We start from the raw sequence: 20,430 nt of genomic DNA, 5'->3' as shown, positions 1-20,430 counted from the left end.
TATGGTATAGGTATCTACTGTATAAAAATTATCATTTGTTTTAATGACTGTTGACAAAACAACTTAAATAAATGCCATAAGATTTGAGTTTTAAATTGTATGGCATTTTTGAACTTCAATGATACAAGCAAATTTTATATTCTTATTATTAAAATATGCAAGTGTAACTATTTTTTGTAATAAAAGTCCTAGCATTTTGTTTAAAGATGCCAAAAAATCTTTGTCTACTGTCCATAGGACACATTATTAAATTCATGAGTTTTATATTTGTATATACATTAAAGATCCTTTGTAAAGCTATATCGACTTGGTATTTTAATATTATACTTTCCAAAGAAAACTACCAACTGATTGTACAGTAGGATATAGATTATTTTTGAAAAAATAGGCAAAACAACTGTTTATTTACCAAACATTGTCTAACAGGAAATTCCTAATAGTAAGACAACATATGCTTAACAAATGAAAAGTAATTATACAGAACCAAAAAAAACTAAATACTTAGTGTATCTCTAAAAAAAAGCATCTTCAAGTTTTTCAAATATGAACCATGTGTGTCTAATACTTTATCTAGAGCCAGATTTCTTTGCATAGTACCCACCCATTGCTAACCAGATTTGAGGTTTTTGGAATATTTTAATAATTCAAGAATTAAGTTATTTAAGATATTGTTGGAATTCTGTTTCAATATTATTGAGGCTGAATAGTAATGCCCTTACAAGGTTACCATAAATTTTATTGCAAAAATTGTTTAAACATTACCATTTGCATTTTTCAAATACTTGTTAAGAATCAATATAAATATCCAGAGAATGTTTCTTTTTTAATGTATACATTTCGCATAATCATTTAAAATGCAAATATGACAAACTTTTATTACATTAAAATGAACCATAAACAGGCCTATTATGAACCATAATAATTACATTCACATATGGTATTTGTACATAAAATTGAAATTTTAAATAAGATTGGTTGGTAATGTATAGTATATAATTATTTATTCAATGTTAAAAAATGCAACAAATAAAAACCCAGTACTTGCCGTACTCACTATTTGGGGCAGTGATTCATACCAGCTGTAAGGAAAGAAGACAGAAATAGTTGCATTTATTGTGACTCATTGACATTCTTGCATGAGTCAAATTATGTTAAAAAAAAACCTGTGAATATTATTGACGGCCTTATTTCAATTTTAAAGGCAAAACAACCCTTTATTTAATGAAAAGCACACCCTCATTACTTCATACATTAAACAACTTCATGAAAACGATCAAAACACTATCCCAACAAGCCCTGGAATTTCATTAAAGTACATATTACTTGGGCGCTACGCGAGTGCTTTTATGATTAAATTTTTTAATAGATTCCCTTTAAATTTTGTCCATTTCAAAAGTTTTACGCTTTTTAGTTGTAAAACATTAAAAGGTTTTTTTAACGATTATGAGTAGAGGTACTTTTTTAGAGTTTTACTATAACAGGACATCCATCCTTTATTAAATGAATAAATTGGCAATATGATAACTAGTTTTAACAATCAGGTATGGTAATTTTTACAAGGTAAATTCCAAATGAGTTATTTACTCTCCTATTTAGCATGTAGTGATGTTAATTAAGAGACGTCTATTAGGCATTGAACTTGATCAACAATTGGCCAGATAAACATCACCTTTTCATTGCCCAGTTTTATATTTATATTAATACCAACCAAACAATTTGATGACCCACAAAGCGACGATAAAAAAAGCATTTTTCTATCTAAATAACGCTGGTCCTTTTTCCATTAAAATACCAACGTAATTATGTCATAATAAGGTTTGAAAACAACAGGAAAATAAACTGACGACAGACCGGCACCCCTTTTTCATACTGGCGAAGCGATAGCGGATGACCTTTTAACGGAATCGATAAACGGTTTGGGATTACTTCTAAAAAAAAACGTAAAAATAAATTTATTTAGGGAAAAACCCTTTGATTAAGCTCTGATGCCATAAAGACTAGCATAAAAATCCACAAATTCCGTCTGAAGGAGTCACGAAATATAAAACGTAAAACGACTTGAGAGAGGTTGAATATCGAGCGATCTGTTATTCTGAGTGCACTTTGTCACACTATACGATCGCCTTTTTTCTAATTTATTTATACACGCAGGGCTTTTTTTCTTGGGTTATTTATTTTAACCAGTCTGGTTTTTTTTGTGGAACTTGAAAAATAGATGTTATTATTTTATGACCAAATTTCATAATTTAAATCAATGTTTACTTAACCTTGGCTACGGATATGCTAATGTGTTACTAATTTTTATGTGATGTAAAAGAGTGTGAAATTAACCATGTTAGGATCCTGTTTTTTATATTTTTTTCAGTGAACAGAAAAACCTAAATAATTTACTCAGAAGCATATTTTTATCTGCGGGATTTCCTCTATAATAATACATATAAAGAAATATGAGATTATCTTAATTGGATCCCCTAATGCATCCTAACTTTTGATTTGGTTGCTCTTAGTTGGTGGTTGATAGAATTGCTTAAACTCAAAAAGTTTTTGAGGTACAAGAATCATTCTGATATAAAACTCCTGGAAAAAACATGATCTTTCTTTTACTGAAAGCTATTCTAGCTATGCACAGGAAATCTTTAAGCTTTAACAGATATGGATTGTAGGCAGTACTTCAGAGACCTTCATATATATACTCACATTTTATTGTGGCTACATCTATCAATGTCTAATTTACATTGATATTAACATCTCCCAGTTTAAGAAGTTATTCAGATATACACATTATAACACCAGGCATAGTAGGAATATTATCACAGGCTCTGGAACCAGATGAATCTCTGACTACTATTGTGTTCAGTTCATATTCAAATCAAATCAATATATTACAACACAACAAAAATTACAAAGGCAATTTATAAGTCTAGTCAGTAAAATGAAAATCAACTTGACCTAAGAAGTAATAAGACAACAGATATAAAAGAAACATTAAAATACCAGTAGTAAAAGAGTATCAGTCATAGAACTTATACTACAACTACTAACAGCATACTACACAAGAATAATGGAAGAACTTAGCACTACACATGATAAAACTTTTAGAATAGTTGGATATCGGGCAGTGGCATTCATCAATCAAGAAATTCTTGGGCTGAATAAAAAATATTTTTTAAGAGGAATTTTTTTGTTTTTAATTTTTAAAAGCTCTTTGTGATGCACCTCCAACCCTAGAATAGCTTTTACTTTTTTCAAGTGTTAGTGCATATATACAAGTCTAGATGATGACAATTTAAGTTCAAGTTAAGGGTAAGGGTTTTATGCTGACGGTGAACGTTACAGCTTTTTTCTAAAAAGTCTTTTAAACAAACTTGCACAGGAGGCATCCGGTGGAATTGACTCCATGCATCTCGGAACTTTCTTTTGTGTTTTAAATACTTTCTTGAAAGTTGTTATTCTACTCTCAATATAAGACATCTTGGATCCATGATATTTTTAATTGAAGAACATTGAATGGTGCTTTCTATTTTTTTGACAAATACTTGGAAAGTAGTTTTAATTTTCTTTGATTGATGATATCGAATATTGCTCTTGTTGGATTGTATTTCTTTAAGTATCCAACTCTACATTTTGTATATTTGGTATATTTACCTGCATTTAACTGATTCTGTATCAAAATTTATTTTCTTTAGTTCTGTTATATTTTGTTTGAATTGTATTTAGATTTTAATATCTTACAATTTAATTTTCTATTTTTTCATAGATATGTCTAGACATTTTGACTTGTGTAGACACATATTGTGTAATATAATAATAAATATTTGATTAAATTTAATTAAATTTTATAGTAAATTAATAAAAGTTTGTACATTCAGGAGCTTTTCCTTGTAAACTCCTATTGATCCAGCTATTTTATCTTCAGGAGACATTAAATTTATTTGAACATTATAGTATTTAATGCCTCTAATCCCGAAATCCATTAGATACTCATTTGATACTCAATTGCCTATAATCCATAACCGTTTCGCTTTTATCGAGATTTTTATCCCCCGTCCAAGTGAATGACACAGCACGACGTTCGCACATAAGTGTCATGGAAAACTTCCAACCCGTTTCCCGATCCTCCGGGAATATCGATTTTCCACTGTCGGGCATCTGGAAACGCGATTTTCCATTGCTGCAGCCTCGCCGACAGCGAGAGCGACGGTTTTTTTCTATTTTTAGAGGATGCACAAATTAGATTAAATTTGAATATCATCTGCTCCTTGGAGTGTTTGTACATATTTATATAGATGAGGTGTTGCATTTTTTGAACCACAATTAAGGAATTATTTATTTATTTGTTACAAATATTAACAGCTACAAGGCCACTTACAGATATTTATCATAACATATCATAAAAAGTACTGTAATAAATAATAAAAGGAATTATAAAAATGAGAGGGTGGTTGCATCTGGATTTTCATCAGGTATAGCACACCTTAAATGTGGTGTACCTCAAGGGTCAGTGTTAGGTCCTATTTTATTTTTATTATACGTTAATGACTTAAGCTCTCTATCACTGCATGGACTAGTGGTTCAGTTTGCTGATTATACTACAATTCTGTGGCATAACAAAGATCAAAAAGTAGTCAGATCTATAGTAGAGGACCTTCACAAAATTAAAGAGTGTTGCATCTGCGATCAGCTTGTATTAAATGTTGATAAGACTTTTGTTCTGGGCTTTAAGTGTAATGTAGAGGGTTTTTTGTTTGATGAGCAGAGCCCACTACATGGTGGGGGTTATTGTCGATTTCTCGGTCTCTTCATTGATGAGAGTTTAAGGTTTGACAACCACGTTTTGGGCCTCGCTGCTAAACTTTCTTCTGGTTGTTTTGCAGTCAGGGTTGCCAGGCATGAATTAGGGGGGTTGTTTGCTCATTCAGTTTATTTCGCCTTAATAGACTCTCACATCCGTTATGGGTTGCCATTTTGGGGTTTGTGCTCCAAGGGACTCCTTAACATAATTTGTACTATTCAGAAAATTAGGATATCTGTGTGGTGTTGGTCTGACAGTCTCTTGTAAACCTCTTTTTGTAGCTGAAAGAATTTTAACAGTTTTCTCACTCTTTAATACTAGTATTATAAATTTTAGGATTAGGAAGCTTTTAGCACAAGTTTGTAAACTTATATTTATATTTTGACTTTGAGCAAATACACATGCGCATAATAACGCAGAAATTACCCACACTACTAAAATACAATAACAAATGCCCAACACATCACTAATTAGTTCAGTTCTTTTTTAGTTTATTTAGTATTATTTTCTTAAACTGATTCAGACTAGTTGAATGAATGTCAATATTAGAAGTATACAAAGTTAATAAATAAGAGAATTTTTATAAATGTTGGTTTGTGGATAAGCCAGATAATATACTAATGAATGGCGAGTGTTAATTTTGTTAAAAGCAAAAGGTAACTGACTAAGAATCTCAGGACAATTTATTTTCTTTTTCATTAAAGGTCTACTTTGATGTCTTTTGAGGTAATTTGCGACCGAACCAGCAATGTCGACAACCTTTCTACTGAATACCTTTTTCTATTTAATTAAGAAAGTTCTGCTCTGTTAGGCATATTTTTTGAAACATTTTTATTTTTTAATAGAAATGGTGGAAGCCATGAAGTTGGTTGCCAAACTCGACCTGGAGCTGACGGTCGAGGAGCGTAATCTGCTTTCGGTCGCTTACAAGAATGTCATCGGAGCGAGGAGAGCCTCTTGGAGGATAATTTCGTCCATTGAGCAGAAGGAGGAGAACCTGAAGGGACCCGAAAAGAAAATGGAGATGATTAGGACTTACAGGCAACAGGTGGGTAGTTTTTCCTATTGACTCACTATAAAATTTACAGTAAATTTGAGAGATTAGGAGTTGAATCTCCTAGACTCCTAGAGGTTGCACACATATTGCAGGGTTTATAATAACTGAAATGGGAATCCATATTAAAGTTGATAATGATAGATAGTTATTTATTAAATCCATAAAAATTATTACATAGTCCAAAAACAATATAATAATATGTAAAAAAACCCCACCTGGGATATGAATCCAGTCATAAGTATATAAATAGAAAAAAATTATAAAAATTATAGGCACACATTTATATACAAAACTAAAAGGTAGAACACATGTTAAAATTTTATTTAAAAAAAACATAAGTTACAGACTACGGATGTTACACTAGGTATATTACCAAAACATTCAATTCACATTCATATTAAAGCAATTAGGATCTACTATCAGGAAGGGATCAGTATACCCTGATACAAATTTATTAATTTTATAACTAATTTACAATTTACAAGAAACTATCCTAACACTTCCTGATTACTATAACAAATTTAAGTTGTTGTCTTATTTTACGCCTAGGTATAAATTATACAGTATACACCTATGTGCATTAGTTATCACTTATGATTGCTATTAATAAATAAACAGATAAATTTAATAACCCCAAATACTAAAATACCTAACCTAATAATACTTAGTAATCCGTAAAAAAAATGTTGTCAATTGTGTATTAATAGAAAATTGAGGAGAAAATATTATATTTGTTGTCCACATACTTGTTACATTTTTTGCTATTTTTTTTTTCTTTTTTATTCCATATAACTGGGGTGGTCAAATATTATACATTTTTGGTGTAAGATAAACAAAAAAATGTATGTTAATACTTTTAAAATTATTTGGTACATCTAAGGTACTTCTAGCTCTTGCACTTGTATTATGATTATGATTTAAGTGGTTTTTAATAATTTTTTAAACTCTTTGGGGGTAGATTGTTTGGGAAATAGATATTTTGTATAGTAATAATAATAATAATAATATTTTTTTTTAGCACATTGAATTTGCTAAATTTGGAAGTATAAAAATAAGTAAAACCTATCTATGTTGATACGGAAACTGTACATCTTCTTTATCAGTATTTTCATCTATCTACTTGCATCTCTCTACTTTAGATTACTTGCATTTTTGATTTCTAATGGAAGAGAGATAAAAACTTGCAATCCTTCAAAAAACAATGATATGATAATCATTTTTTGACCTTATTTTATGTTGTTATATCTTTTCTTTAAAAATGTTTTCAAATCTAATGGCAATTTCAAATGTGTGTATTGGAAGCATCTTATTGATAGGTAGATTTCCTACTATTAAGAACATTTTTGTATCAATCTTTTTACAAAAAAAATTAATATGACCATGAAAATTTAAGTTTGATTTATTAATTTCAATACTTAAACCTTGATCTAAAAATTGTTTACAGTTTGTTTTGGTACCTATTAGCATACACTTTGTCTTTGATTCACTTAGTTTTAATAAATGTTTACAAAGCCACTGATACATATGATACTTTTTATTTTATTTGAAAATCTTTGTCCTATAATACATACTCTATTACACTTCTTATCCAGGTAATTTTTAATCCAATCCGAAGTTTTTATTGGGAATCTAAAATGTGGGGAATTTAAAAAATTACCAAGGAATTTCATTTTTAAATTGGATGAAGGTAACAGTAAAGAATTGTCTTAAACTGATGTATTATGGTGCTGTAGTGGAAATATGTTGGTATTGAGATACATTTAGAAATATTATCCACTCCCTTACTTCTTCCAGGTAAAACAACCTTGTCAAGTTTCTTGGAAGGACGGTTTATTTTTTCAAACTTTCTTAAAATGCTTAATTATTTAAGTTTTTCTCCTTAAAAGTATATTAATTGAGGTATTATTTTATTTAGGTTGAAAAGGAATTGAGGGACATCTGCTCAGACATCCTCGATGTGTTAGACAAACATTTAATTCCTTCAGCGTCAACGGGCGAAAGCAGAGTATTTTATTATAAAATGAAGGTAGGTTTAGTTGTTATTGCAATACTAAGCGGGTGGTCTGGCTTCTTTGTTTATTTGAAGAAGCCGTGTAAAACTTATTATAAATTACAAGTACAAATAGCATCATAGAGTAGAAGAATGTAGGACAGTTGTATCTGTCGAAATTAAAATAATCTGTGTTGAATTGTTTGATACTTTATGAAACTAGTTTTGCCGCATACATTTTTTTATATTATCTTCTCTTAAAGCAGTTTTGGTGTAATGATTTAATTAGCCGAGAACGTGGCATAATTAAATTATTTTTATTTAAGTGTTTATGGTTGTATGTACCAACACAAGTGTTTTGTGACATATTTTATTATCCATGTCTTTCAGCTTAACTTAGATGCTATGTGTTAGAAACATACCCCAAGTCATTTCTTATTTTATTTATGAAGCCATTTTTTTAAATGGAAAATATGGCTTCTATAATAGTTCTCCCTTTTAGAGTAATTTTGTATATCTTCCAGGCATTTTAAGTTTATGCCTGGAATTTGAAGCCATTTTCAATTTGTGGATTGTTAGGACTGGACTGTACTAATGTCCCTTTGGACTTTTAAGTAATTTTTCTTATTTCAGGCATTTTAAGTCAATTTAAGTTTCTTCCTGACATTTCTTTTATTTCAGATATATAAGTTCGTTTTTCCAGGAATTTAAGTCATTTTTTATTCCGTCTGAATTATTTATTTATTTATTTATTTAATAGACGGGATCAACCCCATTACAAAAAAAAAATATTACAAAGTTCAATAGTTACACCTAACCATAACTTAAAATAGCTAAAATTTAAATATGTTTTTACAGGCAAACCAACATAAAATCAACAGAAGAGTTTACACAATCTCTCTAATTTGATTCCTAAAACTAGACAAGCCAATGCCCACAACTTCAATATCCTCATGGTTGATAATATTTAAGGTTCTTTCGATAGAGGGGAGTGAGTGGCATAGTTGGTACTGTGAAAAGGCAAAGCTAATGGTCGGTTTCGTCTCAAGAGTCTTGAGGGGCCATTGAAGCTAATTCTACCGAGAAGGTCGGGGTATACAATCAGACCAATAAGAAGCTTAAATACAAAGGTTAAATCACCACGAATACGTCTTTCTCTCAATGTTGTCATAGCCAGCACTTCCCCTGCATCATCATAAACATGATCGTTCGGTATTTCGGATTATTGCCTATATTTCTGTATCTATCTATAATTTCTGTATCTATGAGAATTTTTAAATTCCTGGACTTTTAAACTCATTTATTATTTAAAATGAATTTGTTACATATCCCAGGCATTAATACCTAGTTATTTTTGTATTTAGTCCAAACATTTCATCCAAGAATTCGAGGTCATTTTCTATTTCTTTTGAAATATTGAAAAATATTCCTCACCCTTTCCGGTCTAGCATAAACCTAGAGGTAATCTATTAATGAATCTTGTCAAGAGTCTGGATAATAAGTCATGACTGATTGCTTGCTTCTGAATGTGACTGATTGCTGCTGCTTATCAAACAAATCCTTATTTTAGCTTTCAAACATAAATAAATTAAAGAAATAAATAAGAACAAATGTATTTTCTTCAGCCACCTTTAAAAAAAATCCTCAACTTTCTCCAGTCTAAATCATTATTGATCTCACTCCTGACAGTTAACATGGAACTGCAGGTGGTTTCCTACTGAAAAATTAGGATCTGGATAAGAATTCATACAGGAAATTCCTACCACCTCAATCATGTGGACAAGTAATTCTCTGAAAAATCTCGAGCATTAAATTAGAATTCCCAAAAAAATCTCCTGCTCATTTCATAACCAGTGACATAGACAGGTCGCATAGACACCACTGAGGCTTTTACCCCCAGCTCATCAAACCAATATATTCTCTTAGGTGACTTTCACAAACAACTATGAAGAGGCCTCTTTCACATTAAAAGCCTTTTAGAAACTCAAAAATCTTTGATCTTTTTTCTTGAAAATAACTTTTCTTAGCCTTCCCCATAGTTGTAGTCATTGGAAGAAGTCATACATCATGATTTACTTTCTAACAGTAGAGACAAACCTAGAGGCATCTCTTCCAGGAGAAAACTTTTGCTACTTCAGGCATTCAGGTATATTGGTCTCAAAAGGGTCCCTTTCAAGGATTCTTGAATAAGAATTCCTAGAAAACTACTTCAACTCATCTTGTGCGCCTGGACTTTTTAACTCATTCCGCATAATATGTTCCTTTGGCATGACATTTCGGTTTTATTCCAGGCATTTGACGTTATTATTTTAAGTTTCTATCTGATTTCTTCTGTATTGTTGGGACTCTTTATTTATTCCTAAATGTTTGAATCCATTTCTTTTATATTTGGAGTAATTTGAAAACATTGCCTTAAGGGAATTAAAATGGTTGATTTATTTAATCTCTGTTCAATTTAAATCCTTTCCTGCTATGGATCTTGGCTTACCCAAAGTTAAATACCAGGAAAGGAAGCTATAACAGAAGTAGAATGACAAGACAAAATACAAAAAGCATCTAACATAAAACAGGAGAAAGATAGAGCTTTTGAATCCTCCCCACAAAATATTGCTGTATAAGAATTTCTTTATTTGATAATAGGGCGTTTTTAGTAGTTGAAATTTTACCTTTGGTCCAGAGTAGTTCTCATATACACAAATTTTTACACAATGTGTAAAAAATACATTTAGGATGATCATTGGATTCTTCATTTCATGTAATAAATTAAATAAAGCCTTTGTTATGGTGTTCATCATTGTTTGTCTGGGACCCACTATTGGAATGCATTTAATTACTTCGATTTATAATATTATTTTATCCAATAAAATCACAAATAGAAAACCTATCTAAATTAACAATTTATTCTGAATAAATAAAGTACAAAGTTAACACTCATCATTCAAAAGAGTGAGAGCAAGAAATTAATAACAAATGTCTTCTATGAATATTGAATTAATTCCTAATTTGGTTGAGTACTTGATACACAGGTAGTGGCTACATTATTACCAGTTCAATTTCTTCAATTCACTCCACAATAGTGTACCAAGGAAGAATCAGGAAATGTCTTATGTGATGCAGGATTTCATAGCTAATTGTTCGCATCCATTCATTAAAAAAATTGAAGGAATGAATTGCTCTTGAATTTAAGTTATCCATTTGTTCTGTTTTTCAAACATTATTCCCATTTGGGGAAAGACTTGGCACATACATACCAATCATCTAGATTGCAGTAATCACATGTTTTTTTTAAATTAAATTTTTTTTAATTAATTAAAGTCATTTTATTTATTTATTCCATTTTTTTAAATGTAACCCCATTATATTTTATTTTGATTCAAATAGATAGTTAAAATACCTTTGATTTATCATAACACATTCCTATACCTAACTGGCCGAAGAGAACTAACCGGCTTTTAGAAATAAATACTTATTTTTGTGAAATTTGATACTTTTAAACATTTTTGTTTTGTAAATTATTTAGCTGGCTATGAAAATGTCACCATGCTTTAATATGTGACTGACATTTTTAGTTATGACAGTTATAGTACTACCATGTTTTATAAAAAACTTAATTTTCTATATGTTATATATTCGACGCTGTTCTAATTTCGCTTTTATCTAGTTCTTCAAAGCAGGTAATAACTCGCTGACGTAGCTCTTCTTTACTGTTTACTGGTATTGTGTACACCTTTTCCTTTATCTTTCGCACAAACAAAAGTCAAGGGATGTCAGATCTGGTGATCTCGCCGGCCCCATGCTTGGCCCCATATGCTTAAACCATCTATCGTCAAAAATGTCGTACGGTTCTCTTGTTACACTGTCACTTGCAATGGCAGATTTTACGAAAAATCACTTACAACACTTCTTCAAATTTCCTAAAAATTTGGCCGAATTTAGTGGTTTATCTTAAATTAAAAACTTTACTTGATTATATTTTAAAAAACAAATTACCTTGAAACTAAATTTTTCATTTCAAAAATCATTATTTCATTATTATTCAATCATTGAAAAAAACAAGAGACTAAACCAGTTATTCTGAAAGGATGCAGGAGAGATACATAAGAATTGCATCAATTTAAAAAATATGCCAACTAAGGAAAAATACTTTGTGCTCCAACACTGTTTAAAAAATTTTATACTTCAATTTTTTTGGAAATAATTTCATCAAATATGGTTAGTAAATCAATCAATCAATATATGCTTTATTTTCATAAAAGTAAGTTTGTTGACAAAGCTGACAAAAAGAAAAACATATACACAAACATGTAAAAAGGTTATTTAGCATGCTATGGTCCATCATCCTAAAGGCATTCTGCTTCCATGAATATGGTTTACCTATACTGGTAAAACCAACAACATCCCCATTCTTCAGAAATACTCCTCCAAGACTCTGAACCAAAACATACAAAGCTAATGTAATGTCAAGAGTATCAATATGTATAACACATCAGATATTATTCACTCCCGAAATATACAATTTTATTAAATGTAAAACTAAAAAAAAATGAATTACAGAAATAAATTAGGCGAAATGATATGGTGTAAAAAATATAAAGAATATACCTAAAGTCCTGCAACAAAAAGGTAAAAATGACTAAAATCTATCCGACAAAAATTCAGTTATTTCATAATAGCCCTTTGCAATTAAGAGTTTTTTAACACGTTTTCTAAAAAGTTTTCAGCTACCTATCCTTTCAAATTTACAGGAAGATGATTAAAGAGTTTTTTACCATCAAATATAAAAGTTCTTTTGATCAGTGAACTTGTAGGCATAGGCAAGAGCACATCATTAGCTCATCTACTGCTATATTCATGCCTATTAGTTGTGTTCACATTTCTAAATTTCTTATGAACGAGGCAAATAAATTCCAATATAAATAAGGCAGGAAGGGTTAAGATTTTATGAGTAATAACTAGCTGTTTGCAAGACTCTCTCATACTCACATTACACAGACGTCGGATCGCTCACTTTTGCAAAACAAAAACACTATTAAATAAGTAATGTGTGCATGCACCCCAGAAACACAAACCATACCTCGCCATGTCAAAATCAACCTCTCCCGCTACCACTTTAGGAGCATAACAATTTGCTGATATTTTTCTACACAATTGCGTGATATGGCCTCTTAAATTTTAGTTTATTATCAATAAATAAACCTAAAAATTTATTTTCGTCTAAGTTGTTTAGAATGTGATTCTCCAAAAACACATTATTTAAATTGCATTTAAAATTAATAACACTAGTTTTTGAAACATTTAAACACAGTTTGTTGGAATCACACCATTTCTTGATTTCAACAATATCTCTGTTAACTGTGGTATTTAGATTCATCGCACTCGTGTCATGCCATAAAATTGTTGAATCATTCGCAAACTGAATGAATATATACCTAGCCCACCCACCGCTTTACGGTAAATACATTTCTTCTTCTATTGAAAATTCCCTCCCTGGAAAATTTTGCTTCTTTGGTCCAAATTATTTTTCTTAGAAAATCAGTGTCTTTATCAAGATGGATCAAAATGTTTTCACAGAATTCTATCTTTCTGTGATAGTCTTGTATTTTCAAAGCCTGAACTTTGGTGCACTTGTATGAATGTATTTTATGATTGGCTAATATTTTTTGAATTGAATAATAAGACAAACTTAAATTATCCTTAGCACTTCTAATTGAAGCTTGTGGATATGTAGTAAATTATGCCAATACATTCATAATATTATCTTTATTGATCACTAGCTTTGTTTTATTTAATTCAGGTTTTAATTTAGAGCCACAATTAACAAAATTATTTTGTAACCTTATAAATATTTGCCAATTCATTGATGCTACATCTGGATACATTTTGTTAAATTTTCTACATGTTCTTGCTATTATTTGATCACATGTCACTGCTATTTATTAAACTATTGTGACATTTTCATGGCAAGTAATTTACAAATTAAAAATGTTTAAAATGATCAAATTTCATGAAAGTGAGTATTTATTTCTAAAACGCGGCTAATTAGGGATAAGCAAAATCTGTATTGTTGTGACGAATTCATAATGAGTTATTTATTTTTTTGGATATTACGTCACTAATAAAGTAAATATCAATTTAGAAAATACTATCTCATAACCTTAATTATTGAAATAATTTCTTTTTTTATAGATTTTTTTTATAGAACTGACCATTCGAACATAAAATAAAAAAATATAGGGTGTTCCATTTAAAAAAATTGGGCTTTTTAGAAACTCAAATAGCTAAGAAATAAACAAATAGTTATCCCTTGGTTCTTAACACAAAACACGCAATTTTTTTTTCTCGAAAACCGCGATAGTCCAATCGAGACAGAAGTATGATAAAAAAGGACTCAAAATAAAGCAAGGAATTAAAATATCTAAAAATATATAGGGAAAAATAAAATCAAAGATGTTGCCATTTTTCTATATAAGCGGCAACGTTGCAGTGCTGAAAATATTTTAGATCGATAGAGCATTGTCTGTTACCAGAGCTACCAAATTTTCAGAAAAGTGATACGTTCCGTTTTCCATATACGGCTCACGTATCGGTCATCAATCAGCTTGTATGTAGGCTGGAGGAAGCAAAAAATTACGGTCATGATTACTGAACTTTTATACTTATTATCTTTCTTTTAACACGTTCACTGCCAAGCAGAATTTGCAATTATTTCACTAGCGCCATAAAAGTAGGGGCCAAGAAAAAAAAAGTTCTCCTGAAGCCACTTTGTCTAGTCAAAGGCTTTTAGTTATTATCACGTCACCTGCAGTTAGTTTTTTTGTAGATGTCATTTTTATGTCAAAAGTGACGAAAATGTCACGCGGTCTAATAGACCTAGATGGCGGGGAAGTAACTTTTTTAATCATACGCGCCAACGCGGTCCATTCCTCGGTCCGCACAGCGATTTTGCGCAATCCTAACAAGTCAGCACGTGGAGTTTTCTGTCTTTCTAATTACATTTCAATTAGTAAACGTTTCAGACGGAATAGGTGGTTTTTGTTGATATTTTTGTTTGTACTTTGCGTTTCTATAATGTCCAGAGTCCAGAAAACGTGCTTTGATGCAAAAAGTGTTACAAGACGAAATGGATCGAATCTTCTATGCGAAGAACCTCTTGAAATGTTCTTTTTTTCACTGGTTGATGATCCTATTTTCCAATACATTGCTGACCAAATGAATCTTTATGCCACACAAGTTATTACAAGTGAGGCAGATGCAAGTAGTAAATCTAGGTTACATAACTGGTTACCCACAAATAAAAATGAAGTTTTTGGCTTGCTCTCCTATATGGTTATTGTAAAAATGCCTAATTACAAGCCTATTGGAGCCGAGAAGATATGTATAAAAACTCTATGGCTCCCAAAGTTATGACACGTAATAGATTTGAGCTGTTACTACGTATGTTGCACTTTGCAGATAATCAGGATAATCCAGAAAATAACAGACTCCATAAGATTCAACCTTTGATTGACAAAATAGTTACAAATTTTAAATCATCATATGAACCTTCTGAAACTTGCTGCATTGATGAGTCTCTTATTCCATTTAGGGGGAGATTGATAATGCGACAATACATAAAAACAAACGCCATAAGTATGGAATAAAAGTATTTAAGTTGTGCAGCAAATGAGGTTATACCTAAAATTTTAAAATTTATGCAGGAAAAAACTTGACCGAAGGCCGAAAGGCCGAACTACTCTTACATCTGTTTGTAGTTATGAGTCTTTTTGAACCCTTGTTAGATTCAGGCCGTACTCTCGTAACAGATAACTGGTATACAAGTGTAGATTTGGCAAAAAGACTGATGGATAGACAAACATATTTGATAGGGACATTGCGAAAAAACAGACGAGGCCTTCCAAAAGATCTGGTAAACAAAAAACTTAAATCTGGAGAAATAGCCGCTCTCGAAAACCAGGATGGTGTCACAGTAATTTCATGGAATGATAAACGTAACGTTTTAGTTCTTTCTACAAAACATAGCAACACAACAGTAGACACGACAAACCGCAGACAAAAAACTTTAAAGAAGCCTGAAGCCATTGCAGCATATAATGCAGGAAAGTCATCAGTATCTGATTAAATGGCAGCTTATCGGACGCCTTAACGTAGAACCTTTAAGTGGTACCGTAAGTTAGACGTGGATATTATCCTGAATACTGCGATGATCAATGCATGGATAAGGAAAGTGTGGATGCCACAATTCCCTTACTTCAGTTTCGAAAAGCTGTTACATATAAGTTATGTGAAGCGCAGGATCCTTTAGAGCAATCGGATGCAGAGATTACTCCAAAAAAAAAACGCCAAAAACCTTGAAAAGACCTTGCAGTAAATGCTATAAAAAACCGAAAAGAACCGAAAAATAATGGAAAGAGGCACGAAAGCTCACTAGAGTACGTTTTTATTGTAACGGTTGCGATGGTGAACCGTTTTTCTGCTTGGACTGCCTTAATAAAGTTCATAGATATGAAAATCCATAGATAGGATTTTTTTTATTACGTTTGTTCACACATTAATATGTAAACTACAGTTTTGTTTCAAGACTATTTCAAAAATAAACCATATATTATGTTAAATATTCTTATTTCTCCAACCTACCATATCTAGAAATAAAATATGCAAAATAATATAAATTATCTCGAGTTCGGCATATTTTAAAAAAAAAACTAATATGTTCCAACTATCGTCAGACGCCAACTCGGTCTATTATCAGCCCTAAACCAATGTAAAATAAAACAGTTGGCGAAGGAGGATTGAATATTTAGCTCGGTCCTATAGACCGCATTGGCGAGGGTGGCAAAATTTCTTTTCGGTCTTATAAACCATGGTGGTGAATAAAACTAATTCGTTTTTGGTCTTATAGACCGAGTTGGCAGCGAACGTGCCAAAAAAATATTTAAGAAGGCTTTGATAGGAAAAAATTAATTCTTGCAATTAAAAATTAAATCTTTAATGGCGAGTGTTAAAATGATGTCATTTGAGGTAATTTGCGACTGAAGCTTAAGCAGTGTCGATAACTTTATACTGATTTTTTTTTTAACCAACTTCATAATATTCCACCTATATAATTTATAATAATTATAATAATCGTATTTGTGACGATTTTAGGGTGATTACCACAGGTACCTCGCGGAATTCGCGACCGGTACCGATCGCAAAGACGCCGCCGAACACTCTCTGGTCGCTTATAAGAACGCGAGCGACATCGCGACCACGGAACTGCCGCCCACCCACCCGATACGGTTGGGGTTGGCGTTGAATTTCAGCGTATTTTACTACGAGATCTTGAACAGTCCGGACAGGGCGTGTAGACTGGCGAAGGCGGCCTTTGACGACGCGATCGCCGAACTGGACACCCTCAGCGAGGAAAGTTATAAGGACAGCACCCTCATCATGCAACTGTTGAGGGACAACCTCACCCTGTGGACCAGCGATATGCAGGGCGATGGTGAAGGTGAGCGTTGTTTCAGTGTTTTATTTGTCTATATTATTTTTTTAATTGCAAGGGTCGTTCAACAACTTAAAAAAAGTTAAAAAAAAATGTAATTTCGAGAATCAGATATGCATTTCAGTAAAATCTATATTGTTGTGACAAATTCATAATTAGTTACCTATTTTGTTGGGTATTATGTCACTATTTCAGTAAATATCAGTTTAGAAAATACTGTCTCATACACTCAATTATTGAAAGGAAGAAGAAATTAGACTTAAGCGAAATTAAGAAGAAATATCAACAAAAATCTTTAAACAATGCCTTCCGTTATATTTAATTCATTCTAAGTTCTTAAATTTCTAATTAACAAAATTTTTAAATACAATAATTTACTTGAGGTATAATATATTTTTTTTATATAACCAGGAGCGGAGATTATATTTGAAAAGCTCTAAGCCTGTTTATTCTTTTCAATATCCTACCTAACTTTATTTTTTCATTAAAATTGACAAGAACAGAAAACCCATTTATTGAATAAGAAAAGCTAATTTGAATCAACGTTTCGGTAGTTAAATCTAATATAGTTATCAAGGTAAATAACATTAAATATACCGTATGACACAGAAAAAAGGGAACACTTAATAACTTTTTTACTTTTCAAGATAAACAACTGAAATTTAGTATAGCGATAGAACAGTTCTAAGAGCATCTTTTGGCATATTCTATTGTTTTCCATCACTGCCGGTTTAACAGAAAGTGACACTAACTTTCTTATTTTAAATGTAGCAAACTGTGGAAAAATAGTTTTTGTTGCATTTTATGACTTAAATCTTTTACACCCCTGTTTAAAATGGCCAAACCATTAATTTTGGCAATTACTTTATTGTTTTAAATAGCACATTATTCGGAACAACCACTTTTGAAATGCAGTTTCTTTTTTCCATTAATTTGATATGATTACTATTTAAATCGGTTAATAAATAAGCCCAATTGTTTAAATTGTTTTGTTTTACTTGCAAAATTAAATAAATTAAAATTAATTAAAGGATCAATGGTGACGATAAGATTATTGATAAGCTGATTAGAAGACATCGGTTTAAAGTCAATCTTAAAAACTCCCACATTTCAAAAAGATGCAAATAACCAAATTTTTGTTGCAATACCATATGATCCTATCTTGACGAGAGGCTTTGATGAGAATTTTCAAAGACTTCGGTCTAAGAATGGTCTATTAAAGTTCGGCCAAGTTAGGAAATCTTTTAGGAAACCCAAAAGATAGAATAAAGACCAATGAAAAGTCTGGAATCTATGAGATTATTTGCAATGATTGTAATAAAAAGTACATAGGACAAACAAGAAGATCAAAAAATTTCAGATTTAAAGAACATGTAGCTCATGTGAAATATGGAAGAATTGAAAAGTCAAGTGTGGCTAAACATGCTTTAAAATACTGGTCACTTTGTAGGGATAGACAACTTAAAATTACTTAAACTAGATAATAACAATAGAAAATTCAATGCATACGAAAGTTTAGCAATTTTCAAAAATTAAAGAAACATTCTTAACAGGGATAAAGGTCCAATCTCTTATAGTCAATTATATAGTTTAGTTAGTGTTTAAGATTTGTTTTGCCATGCTTCATTGCTTTTTCCGCTCTATTAGTTACATCATTATGCGGACATTTGTTAGTAGTTTTAGTTTAGTTTTAATCTTATTCCGAAGATGCTAACATCGTTAGCGAAATACGCGTCGAGACTAAAAATAAAGTTTTGGTTAGTGGTAAAACTGTCTCATACAACCTCTTTCTATATTTCTATTCCGAAGGGTGCCGACGGCCACCTGAACTCGACCCAATCGGAACCAGTTGAGGTCGAGAGTAGGGTTTACACATTCGTTCTATAATAAAAAGAAATTTTCTTTCTATCGAGTTAGAGAGTCCGCTCGCTAAGCATGTCCCCTTTCCCTTAAAAAAAAAATTGAGGTTTCTTGACATCTGGTTTGACGACAACTTGGATTGAATAAGTGGGAAGCTTTTCAAAAACTTACTTCACTTCTATAGAGCACTCAAAGAGATACCGTTGATCTTTTAATCGCCATAAAACCCTAATTATCTGTAAGGTCATAAAAATACCAAAAATTATCATAATTGTGGTCAGAGCCGGATTAGAACTTTAATATTTACCTGTACCTGGTCTTGTATAAATAAGAAAAAATTGAGTGTGACAATTTCAGTTTAATTAAGTTCTTTACGAGTTAACTTAAAAGGCTATTGCTGTAAGCAAGTTATTTTTTTTGTGGAATTATAATGCAAAAATGTGGCGACCATGGGCTGGTTCTGATAGTAACACCTGCCATACTGCAGTAGCACCTTTAGAAGAAGGCATTTAAGTTCTTAAATATTTACCATCAAGAGATTTTTAACTATGACGATGCTGCAGCCGAGACGAGTGATTTGACACAAACACCTTTGTCTACAGTTAAGGATTTACTAGGCGAATACACAATTTCGAGAAGAAAGCGAAGCGATTCCGGCTCCCTGAAATGTGTGGATAAGAGTGATTTGGATCTATTAAGAAGAAATATTTATCAGATGTATGAAGAACACTCAATACCTACCGTGGTTACCCTAAGACAAAGACTAATTAAAGACGAAGCAAATATTTCTCGTAGTATATCTAGCTTAAGAAACATTTTGCTTAAAATGGGTTTTACGTATAAGACGATTAATAAAATCCATGCAATAATGGAGTCTCAACGATTACGGGAATGGTGTGATCAATACTTAACCTTTATAAAACAATATAGGGATGAAGATCGACCAATAATTTACCTTGACGAAACTTTGTTCGGCACTCATGATATCTTTACTTCATTTTCAAACTGACCTGTTCCCTTTATTACTTTTTTAAAATTTTGGACCTAGCACAATGGGGGTTAATGTTCTAATTTAGTAGGAGTCAATGGTATATCTATGAGTGAATTATACCTACAATGCCAGGTCTCCAGACCGTAACCTACTGGCTGCTTTCAACTCTAGTTTGGAGGATTCTTTTATGGCATATTGATGTGATAGAGAATTTAAAAAGAAATAGACTTTCATTGTAAAGTTTTTCTCAGAAATT

At 31.4% G+C, this 20,430-nt stretch overlaps 1 protein-coding gene across 1 annotated transcript in view; it reads left to right on the top strand.

Annotated features, from left to right (window-relative positions):
* The window catches only part of LOC126747292 (14-3-3 protein epsilon), a 28,828-nt gene that overhangs the window by 6,864 nt on the left and 1,534 nt on the right, over positions 1-20,430 (top strand). Inside the window, exons 2-4 of the mRNA XM_050455837.1 lie at positions 5,638-5,840; positions 7,765-7,875; positions 16,984-17,329. Coding sequence (XP_050311794.1) covers positions 5,638-5,840; positions 7,765-7,875; positions 16,984-17,329 — 660 coding nt within the window. The remainder of the gene's footprint in view (positions 1-5,637; positions 5,841-7,764; positions 7,876-16,983; positions 17,330-20,430) is intronic.

The sequence above is a fragment of the Anthonomus grandis genome, chromosome 2 (genome assembly GCF_022605725.1).
Source record: "Anthonomus grandis grandis chromosome 2, icAntGran1.3, whole genome shotgun sequence".
Classification (NCBI taxonomy): Eukaryota; Metazoa; Arthropoda; class Insecta; order Coleoptera; family Curculionidae; genus Anthonomus; species Anthonomus grandis.
The sequence above is the reverse complement of the archived record's forward strand: the minus strand, read 5'-3'. Positions and strand labels throughout refer to the sequence as shown.